At 55.0% G+C, this 16424-nt stretch overlaps 1 protein-coding gene across 1 annotated transcript; it reads left to right on the top strand.

Annotated features, from left to right (window-relative positions):
• Positions 1-13753: 13753 nt before the first annotated feature.
• MARCKSL1 (MARCKS like 1) lies at positions 13754-16110 on the top strand. Its single transcript, XM_016219744.2, has 2 exons — positions 13754-14021; positions 14844-16110. Exons 1-2 carry the CDS (start codon positions 13935-13937, stop codon positions 15354-15356), a joined length of 600 nt encoding a protein of 199 aa, XP_016075230.1. The 5' UTR covers positions 13754-13934; the 3' UTR covers positions 15357-16110.
• The last annotated feature ends 314 nt before the right edge of the window (positions 16111-16424 follow it).

Here is a 16424-nt window from a genome sequence, read left to right as displayed (position 1 = left end):
GTTACCTAGGCAAAGACCTGGGAGTGGGAGATGTTCCAGCACTGGGATTGGTGTGTGCCATGGGTGAACTTTTGATTAAGGACACTGCAGAAGGATATACTCATGTTGTGGAAAGACAACCTTTATTGCTTTGTGGGAACAGACCCCCTAAGAGATTGAGAGTGGCAGCAAGGACACAACTCAGGAGGCTACTGCAGCCTCCCAGGTGAAAGGCGATGGGGACTTGGACCAGGTGTTAGCAGTAGAAATTGAGAAGCAATGGGATTTAGATATATCCCGGAGAGGACAGGATTTTGTAGCTGCTTGAATATGAAAAGAGAGAGAAAGGGAAGAGTCTAGAACCAAGTCCAGATTTCTAGTTCAGACAACAGAGAAAAGGGCCAGGCTGAAGAAGGGCAGGTGTGGGGCATGTTTCCTGTGAGGTGGGACATCCAGGGAGAGGGGTTCAAGAGACAGGTGTGGAGCAGGGCTGAGAGAAGTGAGTTTCTGACACAGGTGGACACCAAAGGCATGGGAACCGATGAGATTCCCTTGGGACCGACTGCAGAGGGCCCAAGAACAACTATGTTTAGGCAGTGAGCAAAGGATGAGAAATTTGCCATGTGGTAAGAAAATCAAGAGGTGCACAGTACCCAGAAAAACAAGGACATGAAAGTACTTCAAACAGGAGGGAATATTTGACTGTGCCAAAGTCACCACTGCTAAGGGGTCAAGTCAGATAAAGCCTTGAGAGCATCCTTTGGATTTAGCAACCAGCAAGTCAGTGGTGACCCTGATGAGCTGTTCCTGTGGAGCGGTGGGGGAGGAAGTCCCATTGCAGGGGTCGAGAGGAAGTAGAAACAGCGTGTGCACATAACTCTTTCAAGAATGTTGGCTGTGAAGGGGATCTAGAGAAGGACACGGGGTTGAAGGAGGGCTTTATTCTTTTTCAAAGATAGGAAAGACTAGAGCCTGTTTGTTTGCTTCTGGGAAGGAGCTGTCAGGGAGGGAGCGGTTGGAGAGAAAAAAAAGGGGAAGGAATGAGAGGAGGGAGATTCCCCAAGGAAGGTAAAGAGGAGAGTAAATCCCCAAATATGGCTGCACAATTGGGGGGGCAAGTCAGGACCTGTACTGGACTCTGGGGGCTTGAAACAGCTGCCCACTCTCCCCAGCAGCCAGTATGAGTCACTGGGGAGGAAACAGCCCAAACTGGCAGTGTGGGAAAAAGAGCTGGGCCAGCATGTTCCTCTGGATCCCTAGGGGTCCAGTAGCAGGGCCCAACCTGGGCGCTGAGCCCTGAACCCCATGCTCTGAGCAGGACAAGGGCACAGAAGAATTGTTTCACCCTTTGTGGGGGACAAGCAGAGTAGTAGGAAGCCTGGGTTTTAATTTTGGCTTTTCTCTGCCCCTCTCTGAACCTGTTTCCCTTTCTGGAAAGAGTGAATTAGACCAGATCAAGGACTTTTTTTTGGGGGGGGAGGTAGGTGTCAGGGACCCTTTCTAGATTCTTTCCAGGGATATAATTGTGTTTGGAACTTTGCAGACAGTTTAGGGGGTCCTGGAGCCCCCAGAAACTCATTCCTGGCCTCCAGATAAGAATTCCTGAACTAGAGCTGGCTGAGAAGCCTTCTCCTCTGACATTTGAGTGGCCTGGAGCAAGAGAAAAAGGCTCTTAAAGGGCCGAGGGAGGCCTTTTGAGGTGTGGGTTCTACCTGAGCACCCCATCAGGGTGTGTGAGTGGAGGCTGGAGGCCCCTAGGTGGGATAAGGAAGGATTTATTCAACCGGCGGCTGACCTTCCTGCCCTCAGCCCCTCTTGCTGCTTCTGCCTGTCCTCGTCCTTCTGTCCTAGGTCCTGGGGGGAAGTGTCCCAGGGGATGATTAAGATCTGGTGACCAGCTCCCTCCCACCAAAGCGGCTGGTGAAGTCAGACAACAGACTAGACCCCGCCGGAGGGGCTGGCGCTGCCCCACCCCCGCGGCCAGCTGAGGCCTCCGGCTAAAAACTGCCGGGCTCGGGGGGACTATGGGCTTTCAGGCCCCCCCTCCACGCCCGGGCAGGTATTAAAGGGGCCGAAGCTGAGCCAGGCGGCCTGGACACCATGCTATTCACCGAGACCGCCCACTTTGTGGTGAATTTCCTTCTGTCCCGGTGAGGACTGGGGGAGGGCGCCAGCAGCATCAAAGGCCCGGGTCTGGCGGGGGCGAAGCAGGCACCCGGGTCCTTGGGAAGACCCCGACGGGGCGTCCAATCCCCCTCCCAGTCCCGCTAAATCGACCAGGAGTGACCCCGGCCTTCCTTCGCGTCGCCACATCAGATTCGAGGCGGCCAGTCCTCCCCGCTCGTAGCGCCCTCCTAGGGTGACTGCTGCCCCATGTCCCCGCAGGCGGCCGCGGGCCACGCCACCGCACCGCCTGGACCAGGAGTTGTGTTTCTGGGGCTGCCCGCGCCCGCCGCCCGCCGCAGCCTGGGCGACTTCTGGCTGAGCCCGCAGCGCCGCCTCCCCTCAGGCGCCGCCTGCCGCTGGCCGGCGCGCAACCTGCTGCTGCTGCCGGGGGCCACCGGCCTGGCCGACGTCCCTTCCGCGCGGTGGCCCAGCTGCTACGCCGCGCGCCCGCGCCTCACGTGAGCGCGGGAGGGGGGGGGAAGAGACGCTCAGGGAAGGGGCGGGGCCTGTTGCCAAGGGCGGGGTCTATGAGAAGGGGCGGATCCCCAGAGCCAAGGGCCAGTCCGGGGTTGGATGGGCTGCGCTTGACGGTGCCTGGGAGCGGGAGGAGGGGGCGGAACTGGGGAGGGCGGTGCCTGAGGGAATGTAAGGGGCGGGGCTAGGCGGAGCGGGCGTAGACCCGGAGGGAGTAGGGGAGCCTGGCTCCCAGCGTGTCGGCCAAATTTTCCCTCCCTCCAGGTGGAAGCACCGGTGGCAGAATATTAACTACCAATTCCTGGGCAAGAGGAAGAGACATCTAGTTCCTTTGCGCCCGTGAGAACCGGTAAGGGGCGGGGCCAGGGGCTACCACCGAGGGCGGGCCTCTGGGCGGGGCCTAGGGGAGGGCTGGGGGAAGGCAAAGCCTGCGCGCCAGGTCGGTGCGCTGCAGCTGCAGCCTCGCAGGCTCCAGGACCCCGAGGGGTTAGAGGAAGTGGGAGGGGCCCCAGGGGCTGGGCCCGGGTCTCTGCGGAGTTATTTATCCCTGCCCTTCTGGGACCACCGCTGATATAACTATATTTAACTATATTAATTATATAGTTAATATAGACCACCATAACTAACTATATTAAAATTTCTGTTCACCAGAAGACACCTAAAAACGTAAAATAAGAGCTCCAAATAGGGCCCCTCAACTAATGCCAACTTTGTGCCCTGCATGGGGAGTGCTGGGCCTGGGTAAGTTTTGACTTTGGGCACCAACTAGGTCAGCTCCAGGGCAGGAGTGACTCCAGCCCGGGGCCTGGTGACCAAGATGAACAACCTAAGGGAAGGAAGACAGGCTCAGGGTCAACCTGACAGGCACTGACATGGTGATCATCCTGCATGCATCTGTGCATGCTTACACTTTTCTGAATGTCTGCATCCACCTTTCACCATGGCTCTATTTCTGTGTATCTATCTCTGGTCTCTGTCCATTTATTTATTCAACAACTATTTACCAAGGGCCCATTTTAGTGGTTTGTGCCAGGTTTATACACTGAGTCACAGGGTTCATATTAGTGAAACAACCAGTTGAAGTCTCTGCCCTCATGGAGCTTAAATTTTGGTTGGGGAGACAGACAATAAGAAGAGGTCAGAGATAAAATGTTCTGTGTTTGAGAACAAGGTGGATTCAGGTGCTACTTTATATGTGGTGGTCAGGGCTTGGTCTTGTTCACAGATATAGAAGAGTGACTGACTTATGATTGGGGCTCAGTCACTGTTGAATGAATGCATTTGTTGGTCAGGAAGTCCTGACTGAGGAGGTTAACTCTCAAACAAGCCTGAAGGGTGAGGGGGTCAGCTACTCCAGACCCTGGGAAGAGTGTTCTGGACAGAGGAAACAGCACATGTCTAGTGGGTGGCCTCTTACCTCCGGCTGTCTGTCCTCAGGTATCCCTATTTCTGTGTCTCTGTTCCTGTCTATTGTTTTTATGATCTTGGGAGCCATGGGGCAGGTTTAAACAGGGCCCCTCAAGGGTGTCTGGAAGTGAGGTCACTGCAGAACTGATTCATTCCACTGGCCCATTCTGGCCTGACCAGCATGGCCTGGCCATTTCCCTGAAAGCAACCCCTCCCCCCAACAGCCTCAGTCCCAAGACCTCTGGCTCCTTTCCAGTGTAGTATCCTGCAGCCTGAAAGGAAGTCCTTCGTCCTGTCTCATCACAATCCCTGCTGGCCAGCCCTTTCCTCTCATTCTGCCTTGTGGGCAGAGGGGAGGAGCTGGGCTGGCCCTGTGGTAGCAGGTACTGCCTGAACTGAGAGCCCAGTAAAAACCTGACAGAGTGGAGGTGACAACACCCCTGCAGACCCAGGGAGATGAACCTCAGAGGGGCAGAGGTAATTATCTACCTTAGAAGCCTCTGCCATGTCCATTATCTCATTTAACCCTTCAAAACCCCATTTTACAGATGGAAACTCAGGCAGGCCCAGAGGAAAACATGGCAGAACTGGGACCAGATCCCAGGTCTCTTGGTAAAGTAGTAATAATCATAACAAATAATATTTATTTCACATCGCCTCTCTGCTTAAACTTTGCATTCAGTTATCTTTCTTAAGCCTCATCACAACCCTGTGAGGTGGGTACCACCCTTGTTCCCATTATCCTCAGGTGAGGAGACTGAGACTCAGAGCCATTAAATGACTTGCCCAAGGCCACCAGCTAGTTCATGGCAGAGCAGCATGTGAGACCAGGCAGTCTGGCATGCTCAGCTACACACCCTGTGCCCTGGGGTTCCAGAGGAGTGTCACAGATGTCTGTTTTCCAGAGATTTGGGAAGACAGACTTCAGGTTCATCACATGATGGTCCCGAGGCTGACTCATGCCAAACCAGGATGAGCAGAAAGATGGCCTGGGAGCACTGTGCAACCCCATGTCCACTCTCTGAGGGTGAAGATTACCTAACCCTGACTTCTCTCCTGGCTCTCTGCCCTTCATTGCTCAAATAAAGCTGCTTTCACCTCTCTCTGACTCTCTCAGTTCTTCCCATTCCCACACACGGAGTTAGACTGAACCCAAAGTCTATGGGGCATCTGCTGCTACCCCCGCACCTCCCACTGCACCCATTCCCACCCACAAGCCCCCCAGTAGGATAGACTGGATGAACCAGACCTGGCTCCTGCTCTCCAGACTCTCACAGTGACATAGAAAGAAAAAGGCAGAGATACACTGCAGCTCAGTAAAATGCCACAGGGGAGTGACATTAGTTTCCATGAGGTGGGTCAGGAGGGGTCCCTTGAGCTGAATTTTGATGGGTGAGCAGAAACCAGGGAGGCATACACGTGACACAGCAGTGCAGGCAGAATTGGCAGCATGGAGGAAGGTTCGGTGATTGGCAGGCTGAAGTGGTCATCCCGCTGCTGGAATGGTGAGACTGGCAGCCAGGTGGGCTCGGTCTAAAATGAGGCTCGCTGGGCTTGGAATTTGAAGGTCAAACTAGGGAGTTCGACATTCACCAGGAGGAATTAGCGACATGAACAGGTTTAAAGCAGGGGGGCCCATGATCCCACCATGGTATCTCCAGGCCTCCAGCCCTCCTGGAATCTCAGATCCACTCTGGTGGACAATGAGTGGTCTCCAGCCCTCAACTAGTCCAATGCCTCCAGCACCTGTCCCTCTGCTCTCCCTTACACACTCTCCCAGGTCCTGCTCAGGACGGAGGCAAGGAGTGGATCCTGCCCAAGCCTCCCTACAAAGACAGGGCGGGGGGTATGACAGCTAAGGAGGGGGTTTATGGATGGCTACCCGGACTCATCCATTTGGTGGTCAACAGCAACCCCCTTCCTAATCCCATAAGGCCCATGGATGACCCATCCCCAGCCCTTTGTGTGTCCTCTGTCACATGAACAGGGAATTGCGGGGCAGCCCCACCCCAGCTTCCCACACCCAGTGGACCCCTGGAGCTGTCTCCCTTCCTCCTCCAGCTCCCTCTCCCTCAACAAACCCAGTCCCCATCTCTTGTGCTCTCTCCTCTCTGAATGTCTCTGGACTTGACTTTCTCTTCTTCGGCCCTTAGGCCTCACCTAGTTCAGCCCACTATTGCCTTGTCTGGACCAGTCTGATTGACTCTTCTCCGGTTTTCTTGCCTCCAACTCTGTCCCCTCTAATCTGTGTCCACTTGGGCCTGTTTTTCTGTGTCTTGTAGGTCCCTGTGAGGGATCTGGGCTGGAGATAGTGATTTCAGAGTTGTACACATACAGATTCTCTCATAGATACACATAGGGAAGGGGGAGAGGGAGAGAGAGAGGGAGAGATATTTTTTTTCTCTTTTTCTCCATCACAGATTTTTTCCCCACACCCATAGACAGCATTTGATCCTACTGACATCATGTGATCTGAATGTCATTCCAAAGACACTTCCATCCAACCTGTCCAAAACTGACCTCTCCATTTCCATGTGCACCCCATTGCTCCTGCTTTAGGCTTCCTGTGTGCGGCCTGGCACCTCCTTCCACCTGCTTGCCCAAACCAGACCCTTGGGCACCAGCCTCAGTCCTTCCACCTCACTCCCAGCAGCCTTAGTCCTTTCCTAAGTCCTGTGACTCCTGCCCCCAAACACCTCTCATACCTCTCTCCCTCTATCTTCCCCCACCCTTCCGCAGCATTTAACATGGAGGATCACTCATTCCTTCTGGAACCCATTTCTTCCCTCAGCCTTCAGTACACCCCTGCTCCTGATCTTTCCCCTCTTACTGGCCATCAGCTGAACCACCCCACTGGCTCCCCTTCCAGAGTTGAAATGTTGGTGAGCCCCCGGCACTGTCTTCATGAGCCATCCCTTCTCTCTGAAGTCCAGGCTTATTGTTCCATTAACTTCCAGCCTGATGTCTCCACTGCAACTCGAATAGGCATCTCAAACTTTAACCCTGCGGCTGCCCTCATACTCCCCAGCGCTGAGTAGATACAGTGTAAGAAGTGCTGAGTGGGAGCCCTATGCCCAGGGGTATGGAGTAGGTGGGGAGAGCCAATCCTCCCTCCTGGGGAGTCTGGAAAGTCCTCAGGAGTGGTTTGATATGGGTTGTAAGAAGAAAGTAGAAATTCAGCAACTAGAGAAGTGGAGAGGGGCATTCTAGGTGGAGGGAACAGCATGTTCAAAGGCCCTGAGGTGGGAGAAGCTCAGCACTCTGAGGAACTAAAGAAGCCAGTAAATTTGAAGTTCAGTGGACTGAGAGGAAAGGAGGAAATGAGCCGGGAGCTCAGTCTCTTGGATGCATAACCTGGAGCACTGGGGGAGGGCCTCCGGATGTCAGAGCCCTTGTGCAGGTGAGAGGAAGGAGAATTTGTGGATCGACTGGAAGGGGACAAACAGGTGAAGTATGTATTGGAAGGGGGCTCCAGAGGATGTCTTTCTTGGAAAAGCCACTGAAAGGAAGTCCCAGGGGACACTTCTGGGGTACAAGATGAGAGGGAGAGAATCCTCAGGGTTCTGGAGAGAGGCAGATTCCTCTACCATTTAAGGAATTGATTGAGCCAAATAAACTTCCCTCCGAACAATACAGCATCTGGTCAGTTGGATCAGCCTGGTCAGTCCCTCTGCCACCTGCCCCAGAAGAATGTAGCTGGAGGGCCTGCACCGTTATCTCAGGGTGGTCCTAGACTCCCACCTCCTCTCCCCGGGGCAGGGAGGAAAGAGAAGGGAAGGGAATGGGCACACTGTTGTGTGCTAACTTTGTGTCAGGCCTTTGCCGGGCATGTCATGTAATCGCGTCAAGGAACATTGTTGAATGTCTTGGGTGCTCCATGCCTCAGGTGCTCAGTTTTACAGGTTTTACTGGCTGGCACTGGTTCATTTATCTCACAATAACCGTAAGAAGTGGGCACTGTTTTCATTCCCATTTTGCAGATGAGAACACTGAGACTCAAAGAGAGCCTAAAGCCACACAGTTAGGACATGATGGAGCCAACTGCCTCAGCACAGTAACCCGCTGAACTGTTGCCGAAACCTGAAGCGGCACTCAGTGTCCTCATTTTACAGAGTGGCATAGTGAGGCTCAGTGAGGGGAAGGGTCTTGTGGGGGTCACAAAGCTGGAAGGTAACAGTAGTTTGGGTCCAGGTCATTTGGGGGAAGAGGCTGAATGGGAGAGCAGTGTGGAAAGGAAGGGGTGGGACTGGGGACTGGACTAGGAGAGAATTTCAGTTTCTCTTTTAAAGGGACTTCCCCTAAGTGGGGGATTTTAGCTGGAAAGTTGTAAGCAATCCACATTCTGCCGCTTCCCCAAAGACACCCAGGATCTGAAAAGAAACGGAAAGTTGGGAAAAGAAGAAAGAAGGTGGAAGGGAGAGGCTCAGGGCAACCCTGAAAAACTGGATTGAATTTCTGGTGACTTCATCAAGCCTGGGGGAGATATGTAGGTGAGCTGGGATTACATGTCTCTTAGCTATTGGGGAAACTGAGTCAAAAAACCAGCTCTATTGGGTAGTGGCTGGGCTCTGCCCAGTTTACACAGCCACCACCCCACTGCACACACACAGAGACCAGGGGAGGAGAGAGGAGAAAGGAGTATTGGGATGATCACTTAGTAAGATATGTAATGTCTAATCCCTGCGGTGTACACCTGAAATTAATATAATAATGTATGTCAATTATAATTGAAAGTAAAAAAATGATTACAAAAAAAAAAAAAAAAAAGCTCTAAGCAGCCTAAAATTCTGAAAGGAAACTTTCAGAATCCCTGTCCAAGTGTGGTGGTTACCAGAAGGAAGAGGGTGGTAGGGTGGTGGGGGTTGGAGGGGGCCTAATAATGGTGATGGAAAATGGTTTGACTTTGGGTGGTGGGCACATAGTGCAATATACAGATTTTGTATCATAGAAATGTATACTTGAAACCTATATGGTCCTATTAACCAATGTCACCCCAATAAATTTAATTTTTTAAAAAAAGAATCCCTGTCCCTGTGATTTGGTGACTGATTGAATGGTGGGTCCCAATGAAGTGCCCTGAAGTGCCTCAGCATCCAGACTCAGGCTCTAGGCCAGGTGATTGGCAGGGAGGCTCCAGGCCTGGGTCCTCCTGGCTGTCATGTCAGTCCCCAGCATACCAGGGTGCGGGAGAGTCAAGACGCTGGGGCCCTCAGCCCTGTGACTGCCTTGCCTCTCCCTGCCAACATCCCTAACTGCTCCTCCCAAACCCAAAGCATCAGAACCCTTTGTGGATGCCTGCAACCCAACCTAGCACTGCCAGGCCCCGCAGAGCTCCTGAAGACCACCTTCTGCTAGTCCTGGCCTCCTCCTCTTCTGTTCACATAAGCTCTGCCTCAGGGCTTCAGTTTCCTCCTCTGTAAATGGGAACAGAGATGGCTGGAGATAATGTGTATGAAGCAGCGTGTAATCAGGGCTAGCAGCTGCGATTATTACTGTTGGTCATTCCTGCCTTGTTAAAACCTCTGCAGTGCTCCAAGGTCTCCAGGATCCTGTACTCCGGGATTTTTCCTCCCCCTCTCTGCTGGCTCCCTCCCAGGCTCCTTCCGGAGGTCCTCCCTGCTGCCTGCCCCTCTAATCGCATTGCTGCCCGCTGCCCTGGTACTTCCTGGGTGATCTCATGTACTGTGTGGCTCCAGTTACAAGCGGTGACCAGAGGCCCAGATTTCGTGGGGTCAATTCTGACTTAAAACCTTGGTCCAGCCCTGGCTGGTTTGGTTCAGTGGTTAGAGCATCAGCCCATGGATTGAAGGGTCCCGGGTTTGATTCTGGCCAAGGGCACATGCCTTGGTTCAGCCCTGGGCACATGCAGGAGGCAACCAATCGATGTGTCTCTCTCACATCAATGTTTCTCTCTCTCCCCCTTCTACTCTCTTAAAAGCAATGGAAAAAAATATCCTTGGGTGAGAGTTAAAAACAACAACATTCTGTCTGTTATCCCTGTACAGTCACTGGTCAGGCTGGGCCCTGGCCTTGGTGATCCCATGTCTATGTGCTGAATGGTATAAACTTCAGGCTGCCTCCTGGTCATCTCCCCAAAAGTCCCCTGGGCACCTCAAACTCAACATGTCTAGATTCAGCAAATCCCTCCCAATTTTTTTTTCCCTCCGATGCTTGTCTCAGTCAATGGATTCACTTTGCCAGCTGTCGCCTCAAACAGAAATGTGGGCAACAACTTCATCACTCCCTTCTCCCCCCTCAGCCCCTTTGCCCAGCCAGTCACTGAATCCTGAGGAGCCTGTCTCCTAAACTTTGCCCCGGACTAGGCCTCTCCCTCCATCCACATCCTCACACAAACCATTTGCTGTTCCCACTTTGTCCTGCTCGGAGCTCTCCCTCCATCCCCTGGCCCACCCACATGCCCCTCTCCATGCAGCCCATGATCCTGGTCTGGCCTTTCTTCTCCCCTTAAGGCACTACCTGTCTCTCCCTCAATGGGAAACCCCTGCAAACGGGGCCCTGTGTGACTCACAGCTGACGCTCGGCCTCGGCCAGAGCAGGAGGAACTCCAGTCTTTGTGAGTTTGAATCAGAGCCCAACCTCTCACTGTACAGATGAGCAAACTGAGGCCCGAGAAGAGAGGGGACTAGCTCAGTTGCAGAGCAGGAAGTGGCAGACTCTGGGTCCAGGTGATGCTCCGGGAAGGAGATGGATAGGGACCCTGGGGCTGGGAACTGGGTGGTGCAAAGTCACCATTCCTGAGGCCCCCATTGGGACCTAGCTATTTGCTGATGTCTTTTCCCATCTCCAGGCATTTCCTGACACTAGGAAGGCCCATCCTCCACCTCTGACTAGATAGTGCCCACTCACTCCTCGGCTGGCATCTGATCTGATCCCCATCACAGGGCCCATCCCATCAGAGATCCCAAAATGCCCCCCAGTCTCCTTTGTGGGACAATGTTCTCTGCTGCCATCCTCCACCTTCAGCCTCACCCAGTGTCTCTCTGAGGTCCCAGGCTTCCTGCCAAGGAAATTCATTCCTTTCTGTCCATGGGAACTAGAAGCATCTCAGATCAGGGCTGAGGTCTGAGCCTTACCGGAAAGCTGGGAATAGATGGGGGATATATGAAAACATGGGGCTTCTAGTCTCTGCAGCTTCCCTTCCCCGTCCCTCCCAGAGTCACCCTGTCTTTCCCATTCCTCTTTTCCCTGCCACTCTTCCTGGCCAAAGCTCACACCTCAAAGACTCTGACCACCTCAATGAGCCACTGAGGCACACACAGCCATCCATGAGCACACATACAAATACAAAGTATTCACTCTTTCGTCCACACACTCATAGACATTCTTTCACACAGCCACACACACTCACAGGTATACACCCAATCACAGTCAGACAATAGTCAGCAACACACAATCTCAAGGACAGACAAGCACACACCCACAAAGTCTCAGAGTCACCAAGAGTCACCCTAAATACACAGTCAAACAAAGATGCAGACTCATACAACCACAACTGTACACACCTGGTCACACACACACATGCAGAGACAAAGTTACCCACACACAGACTGATACAGAGCAATACACAGTCACACACAGAGAGAAACAGACACACACAGTTGCACACAGGCCCCTGGAGACGCAGAACAATGGGCATATTGTTTGGGCTGGCAGCAGCTGGGGAGGAAGGAGCGGCAGTGTGGACAGAAGAGGCAATGGGGGCTGCTGTGCCCACCCCCCCTCCACCCCTGCAGCATCCTCTGAACCTCTTCCCTTTTCCAGAAGCCAGATTCTTCTGGGACCTGGATTTGCTGAGGGATTGGGCTCCCAGGCACCCCCACCACCAGCCTCCTGCAATGTCTGGTGGGTAATGCAGGGGCTCCCCTATGGACCAGGCTCCTTCTGAGGCTCTGAGGATTTAGGATCCTTTAGCCTCATGCTCCTCCCTCCTCCTGGGATTATCGAAGCAATTTGCTTCCCATCCCTGAAGGACAGTGCCTGGAAATCAGGAGCCCTGGGATCTGTTCTTAACCTCTGACCTCAGCCTCTCTGGGACTCACACACACCCTCCATTTAAGCCCTACCATCCCAGGTGGGGGGGGGGGGTAGTTCCTGGCAGCATTGTGGGTTCCTTATTGTGGCCAACACAGAGATGCAGGTCACTACGTCCATCCCTTAGCGGCAGTGGGTGGTGAAGTCACTGTCATACCAGAGCTGCAGGGGGGCATGGTGCCCCTCCATCCCAAAGCTAGCTCTTCTTGCCTCCCACTCTGACCAAGCCTCAGATCGCAACAGAATTCTTCCAGGGTTTTCCTTACAGCCCTCAGCCCATTGTAGCAGGCCTCTTGGCTGTTCCTCACCCTCACCTACTGGTATGTGCTATGTGTCCATGGACATGTCACTTTCCTTTTTTGAACCTCAGTGTACCAGTCTATAAAGTGGGAGGGTACTAATGAAGCTGAGAATGTTCTGTAGTCTCCTAGTGGGGGTGGGGATGGAGGATACAGGAGTGAGTGCTGAACGTAGAAGCCACCTCAGCCTGCCCCCCTCCCCCCCCCACATCTTCTCCGGTTTGGTCTGTGGGGAGTTCCTGATTTCTCAGGTGGTGCTGAGTCCTTCCCCTTCCTCCTTCCAGGAGGCCTTACCCATTGTAGATTGGAGAGAAGATGGATACCATGCTGAACTAGCTGTCCAGGACACAGCCTTGCTTTTGCAACACTTTGCTTCCTCCAGCCCCCGCCCCCTTCCTGCTGTACAGCCAGACACACACACAACCCCTTCCTCCCAGGCAGCTGGACGCACACACATCTGGAGTCAGCCACCACGCTTGGGTTCCTATGGCCTGTCCAGGCTTGGAGGGAGCCTTGGTGATGTCCTACCCCTCCTCTTCGGGAACTGGAGTGTTTTAAGGTTTGTTGATCCCCCTCCTGGGATTCCTCTGCCTGCTTGGTGGGGACTCCTGATGTAGGGGAGGAGGTGTGTGTGTAGGGTAGGGGGAGAGCACCAGACAAGTCAGACAGATTATGACAACATCTGGAGCGCCAGGCTCCTCAGCTTTCAAATGGAGATGAAGATGCCCTTCAAGGTCACAGGACCTCCTTAGGTGGGGTCCAGGTTGAGGGCATGAGGGACCAAGGGTGAGCTTGTCTGTGGGGGCTCAGTACGAGCGGGGTCAGAAACCCCCAGGCTGGGACAGGCCCGCAGAGAAGTGGGTGGGACCTCTGACCCGCCTCTGGGCCTGAGGGGGTGCAGATCCTAGTGAGGGGCTCTGCAGCTTCGATGACCACATTCTCTGGAGCATAATTCAGGACCAGCCTTGGGATGCGTCTGGGCATGTGAGCCCTTCGAGAGTTCTAGGGGAGACTGCCAGGGACTGCCAGTGCAGTACCAAGGCAATGGGGGCCACTGCAGGTGCTGGGGAGTCTCGCGGAGAGGTGGTCCGTGAGAGGAGGAAATGATTGCTCTCTCCCCTTTCCTCTTGGAGCGCCCCTCTGCCCAGTTTGCCAAAGAACCCGCCTCTCTCCTTCCCACACCGGACCCCAGCAGCCGTGTGGACCAGGGGGACCGGAATGCCAGCGTCGCCCACTGCACAAGTGGGGCGCGCGACCTGAGCCCGCCTCCGCCCCTCGATTGGGCGCTTATTTAAATGACCGGCCCCGCCCCAAGCTCGGGGCGCATATATATATGCGGCTCCGCGGGCGGCGGGCGGCATTCTGGCGCGGAGCTGAGTGGCGGCGGTGTAGCTATCGGGTCGGGCGGAGCGGGGGTGCAGCTCGGTTTCCCCCTGATACCCCTCCCCTTCAGGCACGAGCCCCACCCCTTTGCCGGCCAGGCCGACCCCACCGAATTATCCCCTGCGGCGCGAGCCCGGGGCGGCTCCGGGCGCCCCCCCAGCAGACCCCCCCATCATGGGCAGCCAGAGCTCCAAGGCTCCCCGGGGCGACGTGACCACCGAGGAGGCAGCAGGAGCTTCCCCCGCTAAGGCCAACGGACAGGTGAGTGCGCTGGGCACGGTCCGCCCTGGCCCCCTCCTCTCGAACCTCGCCCCCTCTAGGGCCCTGGGCCGGGGCCGCGCGCTTTGTCCGGCCCGGGACACGCGGCAACCCCCTCCCCCGCCTGGTCCCTTTGTTCTCGGCGCCGCAGCCCCCGCGGGCGAAGCGAGGGGAGGGGCGGGGAGGGGGCGCCGGCCGGGCCCCGTCGCCTTCTTTGTTCGCCGCCCGGGCCCCCGGCGCTGCCCCCAGGCCGCCCCGAGTGCGGCGCGGGGAACAAAGGGCCGCGCCAAGGGGGCGCCCAGGGGCCGCGGGGCGGGTACCCTCCCCTCCGAGCACTCCACCCGCAGCCCCAACCTCCGTGGCCCACCGCCTTTTTTCAGGGAGTAGTCGAAATGAGGGGAGAGCCTGCGGTGGGTGGGGGGCCGTTTACACAAAGCAGGACGCCGGGGAAACAGGCTGTCCAGGTGCGGAGAACAGCGCCCCAGGGCGGCTTCCCGCCCAATCTCGGCTGGCACAGCTCGCCTGCCGCCCCGGTTCCGCGGTCGCCTGCGGGTCTGCGAGGAATGGAGAGCGCGCCCCGGGGGACGTGGGTGGGGGGCCACGGGATCCCAGCGCCTCCTGCTGGCCGGGGCCTCGGCTTTCGGTCCCAGAGCGCCTGGAAGGACTGGAGGGAGATGTTTGACGGGATCCCGGGTGTGGGGTGAAGCTATAATCAGACTCTCGGGTTGCAGAATGAGTCGGGCCCCCGTTGTCTGGAAGGGGTCAGAGGCGGGCTGGAGCGGGGCGTAAGTCCTGACCCTTACTGCTGTCTCCTCTGCCCCGCAGGAGAATGGCCACGTGAAAAGCAATGGAGACTTATCCCCCAAGGGTGAAGGGGAGTCGCCCCCTGTGAACGGAACAGAGGAGGCAGCTGGGGCCACTGGTGATGCCATTGAGCCAGCACCCCCTAGCCAGGGAGCTGAGGCCAAGGGGGATGCACCCCCCAAGGACACCCCCAAGAAGAAGAAGAAATTCTCTTTCAAGAAGCCTTTCAAGTTGAGTGGCCTGTCCTTCAAGAGAAATCGGAAGGAGGGTGGGGGTGAATCATCTGCCTCCTCACCCACAGAGGAGGAGCAGGAGCAGGGGGAGATCGGTGCCTGCAGCGAGGAAGGCACTGCCCAGGAAGGGAAGGCTGTTGCCACCCCTGAAAGCCAGGAGTCCCAAGCCAAGGGGGCAGAGGCTAGCGCTGCCTCCAAGGGAGGAGACACAGAAGAAGAGGCAGGGCCCCAGGATGCAGAGCTGTCCACTCCCTCAGGGCCAGAGAGTGGCCCTACACCTGCCAGCGAGCAGAATGAGTAGCTGGGTTGGGGCAGGTGGGTGATCTCTAAGCTGCAAAAACTGTGCTGTCCTTGTGAGGTCACTGCCTGGACCTGGTGCCCTGCCTTCCTGTGCCCAGAAAGGAAGGGGTTGCTGCCCCCTCCCAGCCACGGTCCCTTTCCTCCTTTCCCTCCTGTGGATTCTCCCATCATCCACCTGGTCTTCCTCTTAAGGCCAGTTGAAGATGGTCCCTTACAGTTTCCCAAGTTAGGTTAGTGATGTGAAATGATCCTGCCCTGTCCCTACCTCTTTCCCTGTCCCCATCCCTACAGAAGGCAATTGCTGGTTTTCTCCCCCAATTCTTTTCCAAGTAGGTTTTGTTTACTCCCCAAATCCCTGAGCCAGATGTGGGGTGCCTACACTCCCAAACCCTGAGTGTCCAGCCTTCCCTCTGTTGAGTTTTTAGTTTCTTGTGCTGTGCCTAGTGGCACCTGGGCTAGGGGAGGACACTGCCCCTGTCTAGGTTTTTATAAATGTCTTACTCAAGTTCAAACCTCCAGCTTGTGAATCAACTGTGTCTCTTTTTTGACTTGGTAATCAAGTATTAGGCTTTGGGGTGGGGTGGGGGAGGTCTGTAATGTGAAACAACTTCGTCTTTTTCCCCCTCCCATTGTTGTAAATAACTTTTAATGGCCAAACCCCAGATTTGTACTTTTTTTTTTCTAACTTTTAAAACCATTCTCTTCCACTTGGTTTTACTGTAACATTTGGAAAAGGAATAAATGTTGCCCCTTTAGTGGTGCTTTTTAATGAGTGGTCTCTGGGGGAAGGGTGAGAAGATTGGTTAACCTCAGCCATGGCCAGTGTGGCTCAGTTGGTTGGCGCATAGTCTATTACACCAAAAGGTTGCAGGTTTGATCCCTGGTTGGGGTGCATGCCGAAGGCAACCAATCAATGTTTCTCTCCCTTCCTCTCTCTAAAAAGTTAATTAAAAAAAAGACTGGTTAACCTCAAACCTTGAGGGAGAGATGAAGACAGGTAAGTTTGTGGGGTTCTTTTAATGTTGGGGAGTTGCCCAGATCCTCATGGACCCCAGAAAGGCAGGGAAGT

Source organism: Miniopterus natalensis, chromosome 9, assembly GCF_054644295.1.
Source record: "Miniopterus natalensis isolate mMinNat1 chromosome 9, mMinNat1.hap1, whole genome shotgun sequence".
NCBI lineage: Eukaryota > Metazoa > Chordata > Mammalia > Chiroptera > Miniopteridae > Miniopterus > Miniopterus natalensis.
The sequence above is the reverse complement of the archived record's forward strand: the minus strand, read 5'-3'. Positions and strand labels throughout refer to the sequence as shown.

What these genes read in the sequence shown, in the direction of transcription:
- MARCKSL1 (XM_016219744.2), top strand. Translation starts at nt 13,935, where the DNA reads ATGGGCAGCCAGAGCTCCAAGGCTCCCCGGGGCGACGTGACCACCGAG. An exon ending in CCGCTAAGGCCAACGGACAG is followed by an intron (nt 14,022 to 14,843) that starts GTGAGTGCGCTG and finishes TCTGCCCCGCAG; the next exon opens with GAGAATGGCCACGTGAAAAG.